The 19925-nt window shown below is 50.9% G+C and overlaps 1 protein-coding gene and 1 pseudogene across 1 annotated transcript in view; one reads left to right on the top strand and one right to left on the bottom strand.

Annotated features, from left to right (window-relative positions):
- The window catches only part of LOC139228641 (dedicator of cytokinesis protein 7-like), a 265121-nt gene that overhangs the window by 174044 nt on the left and 71152 nt on the right, over positions 1–19925 (top strand). The window contains exons 18-22 of the mRNA XM_070859854.1: positions 769–864; positions 4763–4849; positions 7032–7233; positions 9876–10013; positions 19205–19371. Of these exons, the coding sequence (XP_070715955.1) occupies positions 769–864; positions 4763–4849; positions 7032–7233; positions 9876–10013; positions 19205–19371 (690 nt within the window). The remainder of the gene's footprint in view (positions 1–768; positions 865–4762; positions 4850–7031; positions 7234–9875; positions 10014–19204; positions 19372–19925) is intronic.
- Positions 1688–1926, bottom strand: LOC139229478 (U2 spliceosomal RNA; annotated as a pseudogene).

The raw sequence follows: 19925 nt of genomic DNA, 5'->3' as shown, positions 1-19925 counted from the left end.
ACGACTGAGATGAGTAGAAATTTCTGCTCTCAGAGAGTTGTGAATCTTTGGAATTCTCTATCCCAGAGGGATGTGGATGCTCAGTAGGTGAATATATTCAAGACTAAAACCGAGAGATTTTGGGGCACTAAAGGAATCGAGGGATATGGGGATAGGGCGGGAAAGTGATGATCTTATTGAATGGCGGAGCAGGCTCGAGAGGCCATGTGGCCTACTCATGCTCCTATTTCTTCTGTTCTTATGTAAGCTCACAGGGAGGGGAGTGAGTGTCACGTTGAGATCATGTTGCAATCTGAGTGAGGATATATTTTGTTGCCAGAGCTGGCACATTGGCAAGCAGGGCTCTGAGAGTCTGATTGGGTGCGCGGCTGGAGGTTTCGGGCCAGATTGGAGGGTGCTGATTTGGACGGGCACCTCAACCCAACATCAAACAGGCAAGAAATTCCCCACTGGTCACACAATGAAGAGAAGTAGAGTCAATGGATCAGGTCTGTGTACATCACATGCCATTTTAAACCAATTCGATGCAGGACCTTCACGAGATATTTGGATTTTTGATTTTGTTTCTGATTTTGATCAACGGTGATTGTAAAATTCCAGTAGCCTGATTACTGGCGAAACAAACTGTTCCTTGTACAACAAGGACTTTACATTCTGCATTATATTCTCTCACTTGCATAAGGGTAATGAATGGCGTAGAAATGTTACTTATGTTCCTGGGTCATAACGGGGAGCATTAATTGTCCATCTTTTTCTCAATAATGACAGTGGTTGTCAATCTTGGACAATGGACACCTGCGCAGCGGAACCTTCGAGCTCCCTGTTTGTCTGGACAAACTGCCTTTCCTGTATTCGGTAAGCTCTGTAAGTACACAGCTGTTTATATTAATATAACAACAGGCGCGCCTCAGTGTTTTGAACACTTCAGATGTTGCAATTCAGGTGTCGCAGTTCAGGTGTCGCAGTTCAGGTGTCACATGATCAAATCTCTATGTCATACTTAAAAACAAATACAGCGAGAAAGCCAGTCATTTGGAATGTACACGGAGACTCCCTGATCAACTGAAAATATGTCAAAGGAAAGTGAAATAACACACACACCCTGAGTGCTGGTCTGCAGCCGAAGAGCAGTGGTTGACCTCAACCAGTGTTTACCTAACAGCAATTGAACGTTATGTCCTTGGAGGGACACAGCTTCACCTAAATAGCAGAACAAGACATGGAATAATGCTCCTGTCCTTATAAATCATCCAATTTAGCAGGAGCATTGTCATGATCCACTATATCTATGTTAGATTCATCATCATAGGCGGTCCCTCGAACGAGGATGACTTGCTTCCACAAGAGTTCACAGATGTTTCAATGAAGGACCTGATGTCCCAGTCCTGAACTCCAGTTGAGGGGGTGGAAGATGCCTGTGCGTGGATTTTTTTAATGTGTGGTGACCGTTGCACATCAACCACCACACGGGCTTGACAGAGCTAGGCCTGTATCCAGTGGCAAGGGTTAACCAGGACGACTGGAGACCTGCTCTGCTGCACAGATCTAGTGTGCACACATTTTTTTTTTTTTTTTTTGAAATTCGTAGCCAATCGTTCCAATTCTTTGTCAAATCACAAACGCCAAAGGTCACCTTGGGCCCATTCAAGGATCACTCTGCACCAATGCTCTTAGCCAAAAGGCCTAGAGCCACTGCACCGTTCCTGGAAGTACTGCAATACCAGGTTCATGCCATGGAGGTGGATGGGTCAGGCCCCCCACACACCTCCGTGGAGGTGGATAGGTCAAGCCACCCCACCCACCTCCTATTTCCAAAAAAGCAAGCATATACCTTCCTGATCCAGGGAGAACCACCTTGGGGTTATGGTGGTTACTCCCCTGTCAGGTCAGTTACGCATGATCTTAGCCAAAAGGCCGAGAAGATCTAGTGTGCACACATATCGCAGTGTGGGTTGGCCTGTGCTGCCCCTGGGCCCTTGGCTCTTCTGGGCCCCGTACTTATATTAAAAGTCATGTGACTGCACACACTTCATGGTGTCACACTTATTTCCCCTGCCATTTGCCATTAATGCCTACTTATAAGTAAAAGCAAGCAAAATTATTCATACTTGCCATCTAACTTACTTTTCAGTCCTCCAAACACTAGGTGGCTCTGCTACCCTTTCAAGCTCTGTCTCCCAACTTCCTTCACTACAAGCCCTGAGCCTTGTTGCTGCTTGCAAAAAGTGAATGGAATGATTGTACAGTTCATTGCGTTTCATCTAATTGTACATGCGGCCGTGTAAATCTATTTGATTTGTTTTCTACAGGTTTCTCTGTTGTGTAAGATCTTAATGGCCAGCTACGTTATTTTTCAAAGGTTCCACACTCCACTGAAACCAATGCCACCATTGGAGCTGTGCCCAAGTTTTATTTTGAGAAGCCTTTCCCGCTCCTGTGCTGTTTCCAGGCTCTGGGGCCCTGAACAGGTTTATTACGTTCTGCTTGATATAACTCCCCAGCTCTGCATCACTGCTAATACCTGGGCATCAACCCCGAACATACAGCTTGGGCCCACTGTCAATCTCTGCTTAAAGTTCTGAAATTTAAGACATTATTTCAACCTATAATCCAAGCCCCACTCCTAAATTTAAGGATTGCTTAAAGGTTTGGCTCAGAACCCCCCCACCCCACCCCCCCAACCTTTCTTACGCTGCTCTCCAGCTCCACTTACTCCTCATCCCTCGACTTTCTGCTGCCACCTGACGATTGGTTTGGGCCTCAGACCGTGGGCTACCCGTTCTGTACTCAGGATACCTGCCCGGTCCCTATGTCCTCTATAGTATCCATTGTCAGACTTTAAGCTCCCTGGCCTTGTGCCTCCCACCCCCCACCTGCTCCCTCCCAAGCTCAGTGCGAGGAATCAGGCAGGGAACGTGGGGATGGGGAAGGAGGAGAGGAAGGGGTTGGGAGACTAGAGTTAAGAGCAGCTAGGGGGTCATGTATTGGGGGAATGGGAGGTTAGGGCTACATTCACTCAATTAAGGTGCTTAACACATTGAAACTTTCCTAAAGGGCTCTTGCTATTGGCTCAGTGCTGGGTCACAGGACTCCCCCTATCGCCACCACATCTAAGTCCTTAGCTCGCTTCCTGCTGTTACAAAGCAGCCGTTGCCCCCTTTACCTGAGTCCCAGGCCACGCACCCTCTTTGGCTCAATGACCTGCTTAGTACATTTTCCACTTTAAAAGTAGCCTCTTCTCCCTCGCCCAGGACTGCACCCATCTCCCAACCTCCCTCTCCCCCACCACACCCAGGTCCTTAATAGGTTTTTTCAAAGTTCAAAAGAGGTCACTGGTCTATTTCTTCTAATTGAAAACAGCCGTAATTACTATGCCCCTGTGACCTTTCCTTAATCTTTAAAGGTTACCCTGTAATTACTTATTTCCATCCAGCCCCGTCATTACTCTGCTGGGCACTGGGCAGACACTGACCAATGACCATTTGGCACCGAGGACACCCACAGCCAATCAATAAGGCCCATAGAACCTCTCCTGACCATCGCACCCAGAGCTGATGACCAATTGCGCACCCAGGACCAACCACTGTCTCCGTCCCACCCCGCCCGGTACTGATACTTCCCCTCCTGAAAACCGATTCCAATTTTATCGATTGCCACTGCCGACACTTTATTTCGTGGCAACGTGCAGCCTCCAGCAGAGGAAACCTCCCGCTTCACGCCTGTCACAGGTCAAGTATCATCACTCACGTCTGCTCCGACGACCCCTCTCCCCCCAATGGCATTCCTCGCACCAGCCCAACAGTGCAGGGAATGTGAGGAATTCACAACTGAAGACTTGGCCCAACACCACCGCCTTTGTTTGTACTATGGAAGGGGAAATTTACAAAACAAAGGCAAACATAAACTCATTCATTAGATGCTGCTGATCCTCTGACCTTGTTCCTTCGCAGTGTTAGTGTGTATTGGTGGGGAGTTGGCGGCTGTTGTTTGTTTCTCCACAGCCTGCCCAAAGTGTGCACGAGTACGGACTCCGTCCAATGCAATTCATCCAAAGCTGACCAAATACATGACAATTCAGCGAATGGCCTTGTGGTGGCAGAGGTCATGAACCCGTGAACAAACCGTTCAGCAGATATTTTTCAATTAATATCAAGTCCTCTTGAGTACGATTGGCACACAGTCGGATTTATTGACATACTTCTATATTCATTTTATTCCCTGCACTTCTGTTCTACGCAACGATTATTGTTTTGGAGCAGGCTGCAAAGATGGCCTCCTGAGGTGAAAGGTCAAGCGATGTAGTGATTGCTTGGATATTTTACTCTACATTTGATGTCATTTGTGTTTTATTTATTATCTTCCTTTAGTGCTACATCATCTCCTATGCTCTCCCTAGACAGTTGGTACAATCTCGATCTCAACCCCTCTAATCTTGACAATGGCAGCGGTTTATTTTTTCAGTTTTATATCATTAAGAATTTTCTTCCGCACGTAACTTGGCACTGATAGGGGCCTTGCCAGTTGGGGGTGGGCGGTTTGATCCTGTGATAGTATCATGCCATGTAGTGCCACTCGATACAGGGTCGCTCAGTGCCCGATAGTGCTATTCTGATCAGTATTATGTGGTTCTGGCGTCGGCTCCCTTGGCCAGAGGTCATGTTCAGTATTTGGAGAAGGCCATTCTAAAATGTATTTCAGGTGTGGTCTCCACAACTTATTGAAGGTTTGAGTTCCTAATAACTGTCCCTGTTCTTGATTTCAGACCTCGCTGTCTGGGCTGAAGTGGTTGGATAATCGCAAACCAGTCTTTAAATTGGAGCTGCGCCCAGTTTCGACAGTGCACACGCAGGTGAATGATTTCAGATTCATAACTGTCAGGAGCTCAGAAGCCCGATTTTAACTTTGGGATGACGGTTTGGCGGAGTGTGCCGGTCAACTGCCCATTCCAGCGGCCTCTCCATTTTGAGGCCCTGACCTCAATTCATTTTGGCAGATGAGCTGTGGGGCACCAAACAGGCACCCTGCATATGTTCTGAGCTCCCTGAGTGATCTTATGATGTCCTAAGCTCACTGAGGTCATCATATTCTGAGCTCCCTGAATTATCTCATTGTACCCTGAGCTCCCTGAGTGATCTCATCGTATCCTGAGCTCCCTGAGTGATCTCATCGTATCCTGAGCTCCCTGAGTGATCTCATCGTACCCTGAGCTCCCTGAGTGATCTCATCATGTTCTGAGCTCCCTGAGTGATCTCTTGATGTCCTAAGCTCACTGACTGATCTCATCATGTTCTGAGCTCTCTGAGTGATGCCATCATGTTCTGAGCTCACTAAATTATGTCATCGTATCCTGAGCTCACTAATTGATGTCATCATTCTCTGAGTGATGTCATCATGTTCTGAGCTCACTAAATGATGTCATCACACCCTGAGCTCACGAAATGATGGCATCATACTCTTGAGTTCTCTGAGTGATATCATCGTACCCTGAGCTCACTGAGTGACATTGTGTTCTGTCTATTTAGTGATTAAAAAGTACAATATTTATGAGCTGGATTTCCAGAACTCTGTGGAGAATGCTTGCCTGAGAGAGTCTTACTTTTAAACTATTGATATTTCCCATCTTCATCTAGGTGTAGTTTCCCTTCAAGTTTGGTGATTTTGAAAACTTTGGTTGAAAAAAATCTATACTTGTAGATGCAGATTTTTAAGTTACATTCCAGCGATTCCTATCATTTTGACTGATTTTAAGTAAGGTAGACACTGCATTCATATCTGACAGCACTTCACACGGAAAGAATTGCTTTGAAGTGCAAGCATAGCAGCCATTTTCTGATGGCATAAACAAGAAGACTAATGACCAAATAATCTGTTTTTGTTGGTGTTGGTTGAGTGAGGAATGTTAGCTAGGACTCCAAGAGAATTTCCTGCGTTTGTTCAGCTTGCACCAAGAGATCTTTAACATCCACCTGAACCACTCGAACAGGCAGACTAGGGCCTTGGTTTAACATCTCAATCAAATGGCAGCATTCCATCACTACTGCACCTAAGTTTCAGCCTATAATATGTGCTCAAGTCCCAGAGCGCGGTTTAAACCTACAACCTTCTGGGACAGAGACCAGAGAGACCCCATGGTGCCAACCACACACATGCAATCTGACGAAGCTGAGTGGATGCCTTATCCAATTCCAGTGTTTATTTTCTCCCTTCTCGGTCTCGCTGTGCGATGATTTGCATTGACTGGGTCAAACTGAAGAAGTGTGAGTTTAAAGATACAGGAGTCTGGATGAGGATGTAGGGCTGTCATTACTGAGTGTGAGAGGTTGCAGCCCTGATTCGATTATTTAAGGGGGCTGCTCCTCAGGCTCTGGCTCCACTTCAGTCCGATGCTCTTGACCTTTGGCCTCCCGGTGCGAAGTGGGGCGTGCGCGTCAGAGGACCTTCTTGTGAGTTGGCTCCTGTGTCTGGGTGGCCAACTATAGGTGAAGGAGAGAGGTGGCCCATGGAGAGAGGGTGGGGGGGGGCACCATGGCTGCTTGCCACTCTTCCACAGTCTTGTCTGCGCCAGGGGGGCCCTGGAGAAGGAGCATGCGATGTCCGCCGGTACGCTTGAGACCCTCCACGGCCGGTGGGCACTGCAGGGACTGAAGCCACACAAAGGGCAGTAGAAATCTGGAACTCTCTCCCTCAAAATACATTTGAGGCTGGGCCAACTGACAATTTCCAAACTGAGATTGATAAATTTTTGTGATGCAATGGTGTTAAGGGTACGGAACCAAGGCGTGTGGATGGAGTTCAGATAGATATTATCTAATTGAAAGGTGGAACAGGCTCGAGGGTCTGAATAGTCTCTTTCTATGTTCCTATGAGTGTTTTGTGGACACCAGGAATAATATTATAATTTAGTCTTAAGAGTTGTTTTGATCAGAGTTATTAAGGAAAAAGATCGGAGAGGATAAAGTCTGCTTGCTGACCTGTTCTGTGTCTAGATTCTCCTGGTCCCCAATTACATGGTGCTGTGTTTACTGCTACAGGACAGGAACCTGGAGCGATTCTTCGCATTGTGTGAGGCCATGGGTGAACACTATTCTTTAGCCCATCAGACTGAGGCGCTGACTCAGGCTGTTTCCATGCTCAAGATGGTTCGGTTGGAGGAGCTGGTCCACTTCCTGCACGTGGTGTTAGACAAACTGCTGCCACTGTTGGTCTTGAGCTCCAGGATGGCATCAGAAGGAGGTATAGCAAAACCTGATATATACTCATTAAATGAACTCCTTCAGTTAAATGGCATTCTGTACAGCTTTCCTCTGCCTTTACTGTACAGTGATGTTGCTCAATGGGGTGTTCAACTGAAGTGTTGGAAAGTTCAGTCAAATTATACAAGTAAAAGTTACCTTCAAACCCTGGCTCCTCCCAGTCATAAAACTGCATTTCAGGATGCTTTTATCGTCCTTTTTCTGTCAATTTCTCTCCCTCCGCCATCCTGCTTTCCCTCCTCTCTCCCTCCCCTCTCCTGCTCTCCCACTCTACCTTTCCTTCCTCCATTGTCCAATGCTCCCACCCTTCTCCCTCTTTCCCTGGCCCGGCTTTTCCCCCAAGCTCCTTTTTCTCCCTCCTCCATCTCATTCCTCTCCCGTTATCCCTTCTCCTCTTCCCTCACCTCTCCCTTTCCTGAGAGAGTTGACTCATGCTGGTGTGGGTGTGGGGAGAGATTGGTGTCAATGAAAGGAGGTTGGGAATAGTGCTGGAGCAGACTGACTCAGTCTAACTGGACGTTCAACATGTCACATGTGCGGCAGGTACCGGTTAATAAAAACACTAATTTAACAGTGAGCGCAGAGGTTTATGATCCATTGATTATCAAGTGTTTTTCAGTTAATACACTTAGTCCAGACAAATATTAACCAATATAACACATGACAAGTGTACATCTGCAATAGTCCATGCATACAATACAGAGCAAAGGACTGGCTGCAGCACAAGTGGGAATCTGTTTTTTCTGGAAGGGAGGTAGGCACATGAAAGATGCTTAATCAGAATGAATAAGAATGTTAAAATGATGCGCAGTGTTGGTGATTGCATTATGTGCCATTGGGAGATCCTGAATCCCATGGCCTGCTCGATGACCTGATGATAAAATAAGAGCCAGCGCTCAATAATGAGGTGGTTCTGGGGCTGGTGTGGTGTGAGTGCTTAGTGCCCTCTGGTGGAATGTCTGCTAGTTCTGTCTTCACGTTTCATTCTCTCAGTTGGATGAGACTTCAGAAATATCAAATCAGAAACTGAAAATATATCAGAACACAAGAAAACTCAGAACCATGAAAAGGCCACTCAGCTCATCGTAGCTCATCCCTCTAGTATATAGACTCTCCCATTGGAGCCCATCCCTCTAGTACAGGAACTCCCCCATTGGAGCCCATGCCTCTAGTACAGGAACTCCCCCATTGGAGCCCATCCCTCTAGTACAGGAACTCTCTCATTGGAGCCCATCACTCTAATGTATGGACTCTCCCATTGGAGCCCATCCCTCTAGTACAGGAACTCCCCCATTGGAGCCCATCCCTCTAGTACAGGAACTCTCCCATTGGAGCCCATCCCTTTAGTACAGGAACTCCCCCATTGGAGCCCATCCCTCTAGTACAGGAACTCCCCCATTGGAGCCCATCCCTCTAGTACAGGAACTCTCCCATTGGAGCCCATCCCTCTAGTACAGGAACTCCCCCATTGGAGCCCATCCCTCTAGTACAGGAACTCTCCCATTGGAGACCATCCCTCTAATATATAGACTCCCCCATTGGAGCCCATCCCTCTAGTATATAGACTCCCCATTGGAGCCCATCCCTCTATATGAACTCTCCCATTGGAGCTCACCCATCATGGCATCTAATTGTATCTGGAATAGCCTCCATGTGTTTGAGTGGTAAATTAATCCAAATATTTTCACTCTTTAAGTAAAGAAGCTCATCATAATATACTTAAAAAAAATATTCTTTTCATTAATTAAGATTTCTGGCCCTGAATCTACTTTCATATGAACATAAGACAACAATGGACAGGAAACGAGCAGTTGGTCCATCAAGCCTGTCTCATAGTGTCATAGTACTACTAATGCACATCATGTCCCCACAGGCCAACCACTCCTGATAGAGACAACATCAGACAAAAAAAATCCTACTCCAATTTAAGGAATAAATACTCTGGGAAATTCTTCTCAGTCTTACCCCCTGCGCCCCCTCTCCCACCCCCCTCTGAAGGTAATCCAGCAATAAATTCCAGGAGACCACAGTGACTCAGAAACGTATCCTATAAGAACATAAGATTTAAGAGCAAGAGTAGGTCATACTCCCTTATCTGTCCCATTTAATATGTTGATGAGGTCCCATCTTAACCTCTCTAGAATTTTCAGCTTAAAATTCTCTAATCTTTCCTCATAGCTCATCTCCTTTAAGATGAATTTCAGTATTTAAAGTAATACCAGAAACACATTTAAATCAGTGAAAAGTATGTTTAAAATTTATGTTAGAATATATGTGGATTGTGTGTTGGAGTCGGGTGAGTTGTGTGCTATGCTGGGGGAGTTGATGCCAGGGTTGGGTAGTTGGGTGCTGTGCTGGGGGAGTTGATGCCAGGGTTGGGTAGTTGGGTGCTGTGCTGGGGGAGTTGATGCCAGGGTTGGGTAGTTGGGTGCTGTGCTGGGGGAGTTGATGCCAGGGTTGGGTTAGTTGGGTGCTGTGCTGGATGAGTTGATGCCAGGGTTGGGTAGTTGGGCACTGTGGTTGGTTGAGTTGGGCACTGGGATAGATGTAACTGATGCTTTAATACTTCAGCAATAATCGAGCTATCTACATTGCTGTTGTTTTTGTTTCTTTTACTCACAGCTCAAGTCAGCAAGGATATCTTTGAAGTGCTGATTGTAATTGTGGATCGGCTGCATTGTAGTGAGGAGATGAAGAAAGACTCACTGGGAAGGAGCCATTCGCTGGCTTCGTATGTTCACTACGTGTTCAGTGTGCCAGGTACCAGTGCAGTCATCAACAAACTCTCCCAGTAAATAGTCAGTTGGCAGGGTAGTCAGTTAAGTGTAACTAAATATTTATTAAAGACATGGTGAATTAAAGTGAATCAGTCTTGCTGAATAATCATTGTTCACCTGCTTCATGCATTGGACTTGGAGCAGGGGGCTGAAAACACTTCCAAAGGTAACTCAGGTTATTTAATATCTTCAAAAGGTTCAACAAGTAAAACAAAGCATTTTACATAAAACTCATTAAATCCTCTTGGCTATCAGAGGGGTTTGTGTCCTATTGGAGGGAATAGGTCCCGTTGGAGTGAACGGGTCCTATTGGAGGGAGCATGTTCTATTGGTGGGAGCGTGTCCTATTGGAGGGAGTGTGTCCTATTGGAGGGCTTGTGTCCTATTGGAGGGAGCGTGTGCTATTGGAGGGAGCGTATCCTATTGAAGGGAGTATGTCCTATTGGAGGACTTGTGTCCTATTGGAGGGAACAGGTCCCGTTGGAGGGAACCCGTCCTGCTGGAGCCTAAACTCACAACGGTTTTTCCAATAATATCATAATAAAGTATTCATCCTTTACTGGGAGTCAGCCTAGGCCTGGCCAAATCCAAATTCATCCAGTCTCTTGTATCACCTCATCGATGCTTCCTGACTTCCTCATCTTCTCTCCTACACTATTCAACCTTGCCGTGTCCTGGAGTGTGGCCCTTGACCCATCACCTGGGTTTGCCACTAGGAACATCGGAACAGGAGTAGGCTATTCAGCCCTTCGAGCATGTTCCGCCGTTCAATGAGATCATGGCTAACATTAACTCCAATTAGTTGCCTTAAATCCCTCGTCTAACAAAAATATATCAATCTCAGTCTTGACATTTACAAGTGACCTAGCCTCAAAAACTTTTAGGGGGAGGGAATTTAAGAATTCCACTGCCCTTTGTGTGAAAACGAGCTTCCTGACTGTTTAAGATGGCATCCCTTTGGATGGTGTGATGTATGCACCTGTGAGTATGCTCACAGGAGTTGGGAGTGGCTTACACTAAGAAGGGCGATCTCCGCCTACTTAAGAACTGGCGCCCGGTCTCCCTCCTCAGCACGGACTACAAAATCTTCGCTAGGGTGATGTCTGCTCGCCTTGGCGCCGTGCTGGACCACATGATCCACCCCGACCAGTCCTACACGGTCCCGGGCCGGACAATCCACGATAACATCCATCTGGTCCGGGACCTCATCCATCATTCCCAGGATGCTGGTCTGTCGGTCGTCTTCCTATCCCTCGACCAAGAGAAGGCGTTCGACAGGGTGGATCACGACTATCTGTTCGGAACTCTGCGCGCTTTCGGGTTTGGGACGCATTTCGTCGCCCGGATCCGACTTTTGTACGCCGCCGCGGAGTGTCTGATTAAGGTTAACGGGTCCTTGACGGCGCCCCTTCGCTTTGGGAGAGGGATGCGCCAGGGATGCCCCATGTCCGGCCAGTTATATGCCATTTGCGTGGAGCCTTTCCTGCGCCTCCTGCGGACGAGGTTGACGGGACTGGCTCTGCAAGGGCCGGGCGTGGAGGTCGTCCTCTCGGCTTATGCCGATGACGTGCTCCTCACGGTAGAGGATCCCGCTGACCTGCGGAGGATGCGTGAGTGTCAGGAGATTTACTCGGCCGCATCTTCCGCCAGGATCAACTGGGAGAAATGTTCGGACTCTTGGTGGGTCAGTGGCGGGTGGACTCCCTGCCGGAGGAGCTCAGGCCTTTTGCCTGGAGCACGACTCATCTCCTCTATCTGGGAGTCTACCTTAGCCCCGACGAGGAAGCCTGGCCGGCGAACTGGCAAGAGTTGGAGGCCAAGGTCACCGCTCGCCTAGGGCGCTGGACAGGACTGCTCCGAGTGCTGTCCTACAGGGTTCGAGCGCTAGTCATAAACCAGCTGGTGGCCGCCATGCTGTGGTACCGGCTAGTCACTTTGACCCCTCCCCCTGCGTTTGTCGCCAAGATACAGAAGAAGCTGGTGGACTACTTCTGGAACAACAGGAAGCACTGGGTCTCTGCCGCGGACTTGAGTCTCCCGCTTAGGGAGGGCGGTCAGTCGTTGGTGTGCGTCAGCGCCCAGCTAGCGACTTTCCGTCTTCAGACCCTGCAGAGATACCTTTATGTCAAGCCCCCTCCTAGGTGGCGTGCACTGGCGACGTATTTCTTCCGCCAGCAGCACGGCCTCAACTACGACACGCAGCTCTTGTTTGTGAGCTTGGGGGGCGTCAGGACCGCCGTCCAAGAGCTGCCTGTCTTTTACAAGGAACTCACCAGGGTCTGGAACAAAGTCTCCACCAAGCGCAGCTCTCCACCGGCTGGAGTGGCGGCTGTCCTACAGGAGCTGCTGCTCGGGAATCCGTACCTCCATGACCGAGGTTTTAGGTGGCAGTCGGACAAGAGGGCTGTGGCTGGTGAGGTGACCAGGGTCAGGGACCTGCTCGATGGCGGAGGAGCGGGCTGGATGGCGCCAGACACGCTGGCACGGCGCCTAAATTCGGCCGACGTCCGCCGCGCGGCCGATGCTATCGAGTCGCTAAAAACAGCTCTGGGCCCTGACTCCGTTAGGTGCATCGAGGAGGCTCAAGCACGTGGGGAGATCCCGTCCGAACTGACCCCCGTCCGGACGGAATTCCTCATCGGCGCCAAACCCCGGAGCCTCCCTCGGGAGTCGGTGCCTCACAACTAGAGCCGCCTCGGGGAAATCCCCTCCGTGCCTTTCAGTTCTGCGCGGAGGGGTTTCCTGTACGGGCTGCTCCTGCACACTCTCAACTTTGCCATCCTCGCCTGCCGTCCGGACACGCCATGGCGTACCATCTTGCCGTCCGGAGGAGGCGGGGGTCCCCGATGGAGGGCACTCTACGCGGGAGTCCTCCCACTATTTATCGGGGACTTGGCCTGGAGGATGGTGCACGGAGCAGTCCCGTGCAATAAAATTTTAAGCAATTTCTGCTGTCTGGAAAAGTCCGTGTTCCATGTTTTTATTGAATGCACGAGGTTGCAGCCCCTGTTTTATTATTTAAAGGGGCTGCTCCTGAAATTCTGGCTGCACTTCAGTCCCACACTCCTGATCTTTGGGCACCCTGTGCGGAGGGGAGTGGGTAGGTCCGAGGGCCTCCTCGTAGGACTGTTCCTGGTCACGGCCAAGGGTTCCATCAGCCGGTCCAGGCAGCGGGCGGTCGAGGGGGTCGTTCAGCCTGACTGCCTGCCTCTCTTCCGCGCCTACATCCGGGCCAGGGTGTCCTTGGAGATGGAGCACGCGGTGTCCTCCGGTATGCTCGCGGCCTTCCGCGAGAGGTGGGCGCCGGAGGGACTGGAGTGCATCATCACGCCCGGCAACCAAATTTTAATTTGATTTTATGTTTTAAAGTTTAATTTGTTTTAATTGCCGGTGTTTTTAGTGTCCCCCTCCCCTTTTATAGGGGGCACTTGGAAAAAAAAAATGTGATTTTAGTGCCCAAAAAACCCCCCCAAAAAACAAAAAACCCCCCCAAAAAACCAATAAAAAAACACAAAAAAAAGGGCCTTGAAAATGTTTGGTGTGTCCCCCAGATCGGGGGGCACTTGATTTAATGTTTAATTTTGTTTACTCCAAAAAAGTTGGGAGTGGCTTAGACTAAGAAGGGCGATCTCCGCCTACTTAAGAACTGGCGCCCGGTCTCCCTCCTCAGCACGGACTACAAAATCTTCACCAGGGTGATGTCTGGTGATGTCTGCTCGCCTTGGCGCCATGCTGGAACACATGATCCACCCTGACCAGTCCTACACGGTCCCGGGCCGGACAATCCACGATAACATCCATCTGGTCCGGGACCTCATCCATCATTCTCAGGAGGCTGGTCTGTCGGTCACCTTCCTATCCCTCGACCAAGAGAAGGCATTCGACAGGGTGGATCACGATTATCTGTTCGGAACTTTGCGAGCTTTCGGGTTCGGGACGCATTTCGTCGCCCGGATCCGACTTTTGTACGCCGCCGCAGAGTGTCTGATTAAGGTTAACGGGTCCTTGACGGCGCCCCTTCGCTTTAGGAGAGGGGTGCGCCAGGGATGCCCCATGTCCGGCCAGTTATATGCCGTCTGCGTGGAGCCTTTCCTGCGCCTCATGCGGACGAGGTTGACGGGACTGGCTCTGCAAGGGCCGGGCGTGGAGGTCGTCCTCTCGGCTTACGCCGATGACGTGCTCCTCACGGTAGAGGATCCTGCTGATCTGTGGAGGATGCCAGGAGATTTACTCGGCCGCATCCTCCGCCAGGATCAACTGGGAGAAATGTTCCGGACTCCTGGTGGGTCAGTGGCGGGTGGACTCCCTGCCGGAGGAGCTCAGGCCTTTTGCCTGGAGCACGACCCATCTCCTCTATCTGGGAGTCTACCTTAGCCCTGACGAGGAAGCCTGGCTGGCGAACTGGCAAGAGCTGGAGGCCAAGGTCGCCGCTCACCTAGGGCGCTGGACAGGACAGCTCCGAGTGCTGTCCTACAGGGGTTGAGCGCTAGTCATAAACCAGCTGGTGGCCGCCATGCTGTGGTATCGGCTGGTCACTTTAACCCCTCCCCCTGCGTTTGTCGCAGGATACAGAAGAAGCTGGTGGACTTCTTTTGGAACAACAGGAAGCACTGGGTCTCTGCCACGGTCTTGAGTCTCCCGCTTAGAGAGGGTGGTAAGTCGTTGGTGTGCGTCAGCGCCCAGCTAGCGACTTTCCGTCTTCAGACCCTGCAGAGATACCTTTACGTCAAGCCCCCTCCTAGGTGGCGTGCGCTGGCGACGTATTTCTTCCGCCAGCAGCACGGCCTCAACTACGACACGCAGATCCTGTTTGTGAGCTTGGGGGGCATCAGGACCGGCGTCCAGGAGCTGCCTGTCTTTTACAAGGAACTCACCAGGGTCTGGAACAAAGTCTCCACCAAGCGCAGCTCTCCACCGGCTGGAGTGGCGGCTGTCCTGCAGGAGCCGCTGTTCGGGAATCCGTACCTCCAAGACCGAGGTTTTAGGTGGCAGTCGGACAAGAGGGCTGTGGCTGGTGAGGTGACCAGGGTCAGGGACCTGCTCAATGGTGGAGGAGTGGGCTGGATGGCGCCAGACACGTTGGGGCGGTGCCTAAATACGGCCGACGTCCGCCGCGCGGCCGATGCCATCGAGTTGCTAAAAACAGCTTTGGGCCCTGACTCCATTAGGTGTGTCGAGGAGGCTCAAGCATGTGGGGAGATCCCGTCCGAACTGACCCCCGTCCGGACGGAATTCCTCATCGGCGCCAAACCCCGGAACCTCCCTCGGGAGCCGGCGCTTCACAACTTGAGCCGCCTCGGGGAAATCCCCTCCTTGCCTCTCAGTTCTGCGCGGAGGGGTTTCCTGTACGGGCTGCTCCTGCACACTCTCAATTTTGCCATCCTCGTTTGCCGTCTGGACACACCATGGCGCACCATCTTGCCGTCCGGAGGAGGCGGGGGGTTCCCGATGGAGTCCCGTGCAACAAAGTTTTAAGCCGGTTCACGGGCTCCCAGGCCGCCTGCAATTTCTGCGGTCTGGAAGAGTCCACGTTCCATGTTTTTACCGAATGCACGAGGTTGCAGCCCCTGTTCCATTATTTAAAGGGGCTGCTCCTGAAATTCTGGTTGCACTTCAGTCCCACACTCCTGATCTTCAGGCACTCTGTGCGGAGGGGAGCGGGTAGGTCCGAGGGCCTCCTCGTAGGACTGCTCCTGGGCACGGCCAAGGGTGCCACCAGCCGGTCCAGGCAGCGGGCGGTCGAGGGGGTCGTTCAGCCTGACTGCCTGCCTCTCTTCCGCGCCTACATCCGGGCCAGGGTGTCCTTAGAGATGGAGCACGCGGTGTCCACCAGTACGCTCGCGGCCTTCCGCGAGAGGTGGGCGCCGGAGGGACTGGAGTGCATCATCACCCCCGGCAACCAAATTTTAATTTGATTTTATGTTTTAAAGTTTAATTTGTTTTAATTGCCGGTGTTTTTAGTGTCCCCCTCCCCTTTTATAGGGGGCACTTGTAAAATATGGAATTTTAATGCCCTAAAGAAAACACAACAAAAAACCTACAAAAAAAATACAAAAGCCCCCCCCCCAACAAAAAAGGGCCTTTGGAAATGCTTGGAGTGTCCCCCAGATCGGGGGGGCAAGTGATTTAATGTTTATGTTTGCCCCTAAAAGAGTTGGGAGTGGCTGAGACTAATAAGGGCGATCTCCGCCAACTTAAGAACTGGCGCCCGGTCTCCCTCCTCAGCACGGACTACAAAATCTTCGCCAGGGCGATGTCTGCTCGCCTTGGCGCCGTGCTGGACCACATGATCCACCCCGACCAGTCCTACACGGTCCCGGGCCGGACAATCCACGATAACATCCATCTGATCCGGGATCTCATCCATCATTCCCAGGAGGCTGGTCTGTCGGTCACCTTCCTATCCCTCGACCAAGAGAAGGCGTTCGACAGGGTGGATCACGATTATCTGTTCGGAACTCTGCGAGCTTTCGGGTTCGGGACGCATTTCGTCGCCCGGATCCGACTTTTGTACGCCGCCGCAGGTTGTCTGATTAAGGTTAACGGGTCCTTGACGGCGCCCCTTCGCTTTAGGAGAGGGGTGCGCCAGGGATGCCCCATGTCCGGCCAGTTATACGCCGTTTGCGTGGAGCCTTTCCTGCGCCTCCTGCGGACGAGGTTGACGGGACTGGCTCTGCAAGGGCCGGGCGTGGAGGTCGTCCTCTCGGCTTACGCCGATGACGTGCTCCTCGCGGTAGAGGATCCCGCTGACCTGCGGAGGATGTGTGAGTGCCAGGAGATTTACTCGGCCGCATCCTCCGCCAGGATCAACTGGGAGAAATGTTCTGGACTCCTGGTGGGTCAGTGGCGGGTGGACTCCCTGCCGGAGGAGCTCAGGCCTTTTGCCTGGAGCACGACCCATCTCCTCTATCTGGGAGTCTACCTTAGCCCCGATGAGGAAGCCTGACTGCTCCGAGTGCTGTCCTACAGGGGTCGAGCGCTAGTCATAAACCAGCTGGTGGCCGCCATGCTGTGGTACCGGCTGGTCACTTTGACCCCTCCCCCTGCGTTTGTCGCCAAGATACAGAAGAAGCTGGTGGACTTCTTCTGGAACAACAGGAAGCACTGGATCTCTGCCGCGGTCTTGAGTCTCCCGATTAGGGAGGGCGGTCAGTTGTTGGTGTGCGTCAGCACCCAGCTCGCGACTTTCCGTCTTCAGACCCTGCAGAGATACCTTTATGTCGAGCCCCCTCCTAGGTGGCGTGCGCTGGCGACGTATTTCTTCCGCCAGCAGCACGGCCTCAACTACGACCCGCAGCTCTTGTTTGTGAGCTTGGGGGGCGTCAGGACCGCTGTCCAGGAGCTGCCTGTCTTTTACAAGGAACTCACCAGGGTCTGGAACAAAGTCTCCACCAAGCGCAGCTCTCCACCGGCTGGAGTGGCGGCTGTCCTACAGGAGCCGCTGCTCGGGAATCCATACCTCCACGACCAAGGTTTTAGGTGGCAGTCAGACGAGAGGGCTGTGGCTGGTGAGGTGACCAGGTTCAGGGACCTGCTCGATGGCGGAGGAGTGGGCTGGATGGCGCCGGACATGCTGGGGCGGCGCCTAAATTCGGCCGACGTCCGCCGCGCGGCCGATGCCATCGAGTCGCTAAAAACAGCACTGGGCCCTGACTCCATTAGGTGTATCGGGGAGGCTCAAGCACGTGGGGAGATCCCGTCCGAACTGACCCCCGTCCGGACGGAATTCCTCATCGGCGCCAAACCCTGGAACCTCCCTCGGAAGCCGGCGCCTCACAACTTGAGCCGCCTCGGGGAAATCCCCTCCGTGCCTTTCAGTTCTGCGCGGAGGTGTTTCCTGTACGGGCTGCTCCTGCACACTCTCAACTTTGCCATCCTCGTCTGCTGTCCGGACACGCCATGGTGTACCATCTTGCCGTCCGGAGGAGGCGGGGGTCCCCGATGGAGGGCACTCTGCGCGGGAGTCCTCCCACTATTTATCGGGGGCTTGGCCTAGAGGGTGGTGCACGGAGCAGTCCCGTGCAATAAATTTTTAAGTCGGTTCACGGGCTCCCAGGCCGCCTGCAATTTCTGCGGTCTGGAAGAGTCCGTGTTCCATGTTTTTATGGAGTGTGCGAGGTTGCAGCCCCTGTTCCATTATTTAAAGGGGCTGCTCCTCAATTTATGATTGCACTTCAGTCCCACACTCCTGATCTTTGGGCACCCTGTGCGGCGGGGAGCGGGTAGGCCCGAGGGCCTCCTCGTAGGACTGCTCCTGGGCACGGCCAAGGGTGCCATTGGCCGGTCCAGGCAGCGGGCGGTCGAAGGGGTCGATCAGCTTGACTGCCTGCCTCTCTTCCACGCCTACATCCGGGCCAGGGTGTCCCTAGAGATGGAGCACGCGGTGTCCACCGGTACGCTCGCGGCCTTCCGCGAGAGGTGGGCACCGGAGGGACTGGAGTGCATTATTATCCCCGGCAACCAAATTTTAATTTGATTTTATTTGTTTTAAAGTCTAATTTATTTTAAATGCCAGTTTTAGTGTCCCCCTCCCCTTTTATAGGGGGCACTTGGAAAAAAACTATGATTTTAGTGCCCAAAAAAACCCACAAAAATCACCAAAAAAAAAGGGCACGTGAAAAGTGTTTGGAGTGTCCCCCAGATCGGGGGGCACTTGATTTAATTTATTATGTTTTCCTCAAAAGAGTTGGGAGTGGCTTAGACAGTCACGTGATGTTCACAAGACTCAATAAAACCCTAGCCAGTTGGGTTCAGGGAGTCCACGATGAGGCAGGTAGTTGTGAGCCTGGTGGATGAGCTGGTAATGTGTAGTGTGATTGTTAAACCTTTGCTAATAAACCAACTAGTTCCTAATAGTAATGTGTTGCTATGAATTCTTAAGGAAAGAACCCATGAAGCAAATACATTACAGATGGTTCCAGGCTGGTGCGGTTGAGCCCAGTCAGAGTAGATGTGGCATTTTGCTTTTGGTTAGTTTAACATCCTGATTCTGGAAAGCCCATCATGGAATTGGGGTGTGAAACTGAATAATGGCAAAATATATCTCTTGCAGGAAATGGCAAGATGACTTGGCCGAAATTGATGCCAACTATTTTCTTCCTGTCAATACTCACTGACCACAGCTTCAGTTCCAGTCCGTTTTGGTGTAATGTGCTCATTTGATTTTACCTTTAGTTCTCCAGAAGACCGGAATCACAGAGTCGGAGAAATACGCCACACTCAAGCCAGAGGCTGTCACTGCATTACGCAAGATGTGTCCACTCAGTGCCAGTGACCCTGAGATCCAACCATCCAAGGCCAGAGCACCAGCTGAGGGAGGCGGCAGTCTCAAACTCTCAAAGGTCAGCTCAATACTCATACACTCAGCTGATGGATCAAAGTATCAAACAAAACGTTAAACGCCGCTTTTATTTTTAAATTCAATTTTTATTCCTTGTTGAAATTGAGATGAATTAAGGCCTCAGTCCTTTGAGTAGCCTCAGGCACTGAGATCACCATAGAGACATAACAACAACTTGCATTTATACAGCGCCTCCAATGTAGTAAAACGTCCCAAGGCACTTCACAGGAGCGTTAACAGACAAAATTAGCTGCAAAAGGATATATAAGGACAGGTGACCAAAAGCTTTGGGCCTAGGCAGCTGAAGGCATGGCTGCCAAAGGTGGAGCGATGGAAATTAGGGGTGCGCAAGAGGTCAGAATTTAAGAATATGCAGGACCAGAAAAGACCATTGCTTTCCATCCGCTGGTCCCAAATCCCATCTCATACTCTGGCCAGGAGTTTCTGCATCTGCGAGCCCTTGATTTCCTGCCCAATCCCTATACTAGGCAGAACATTGTGAATTGTTAAGTGTAGATGTGGAAAATCCTGGTCTCTATCTCTGATACCCCTCAA

The sequence above is a fragment of the Pristiophorus japonicus genome, chromosome 18 (assembly GCF_044704955.1).
Source record: "Pristiophorus japonicus isolate sPriJap1 chromosome 18, sPriJap1.hap1, whole genome shotgun sequence".
NCBI classification, from domain to species: domain Eukaryota; kingdom Metazoa; phylum Chordata; class Chondrichthyes; family Pristiophoridae; genus Pristiophorus; species Pristiophorus japonicus.
The sequence above is the reverse complement of the archived record's forward strand: the minus strand, read 5'-3'. Positions and strand labels throughout refer to the sequence as shown.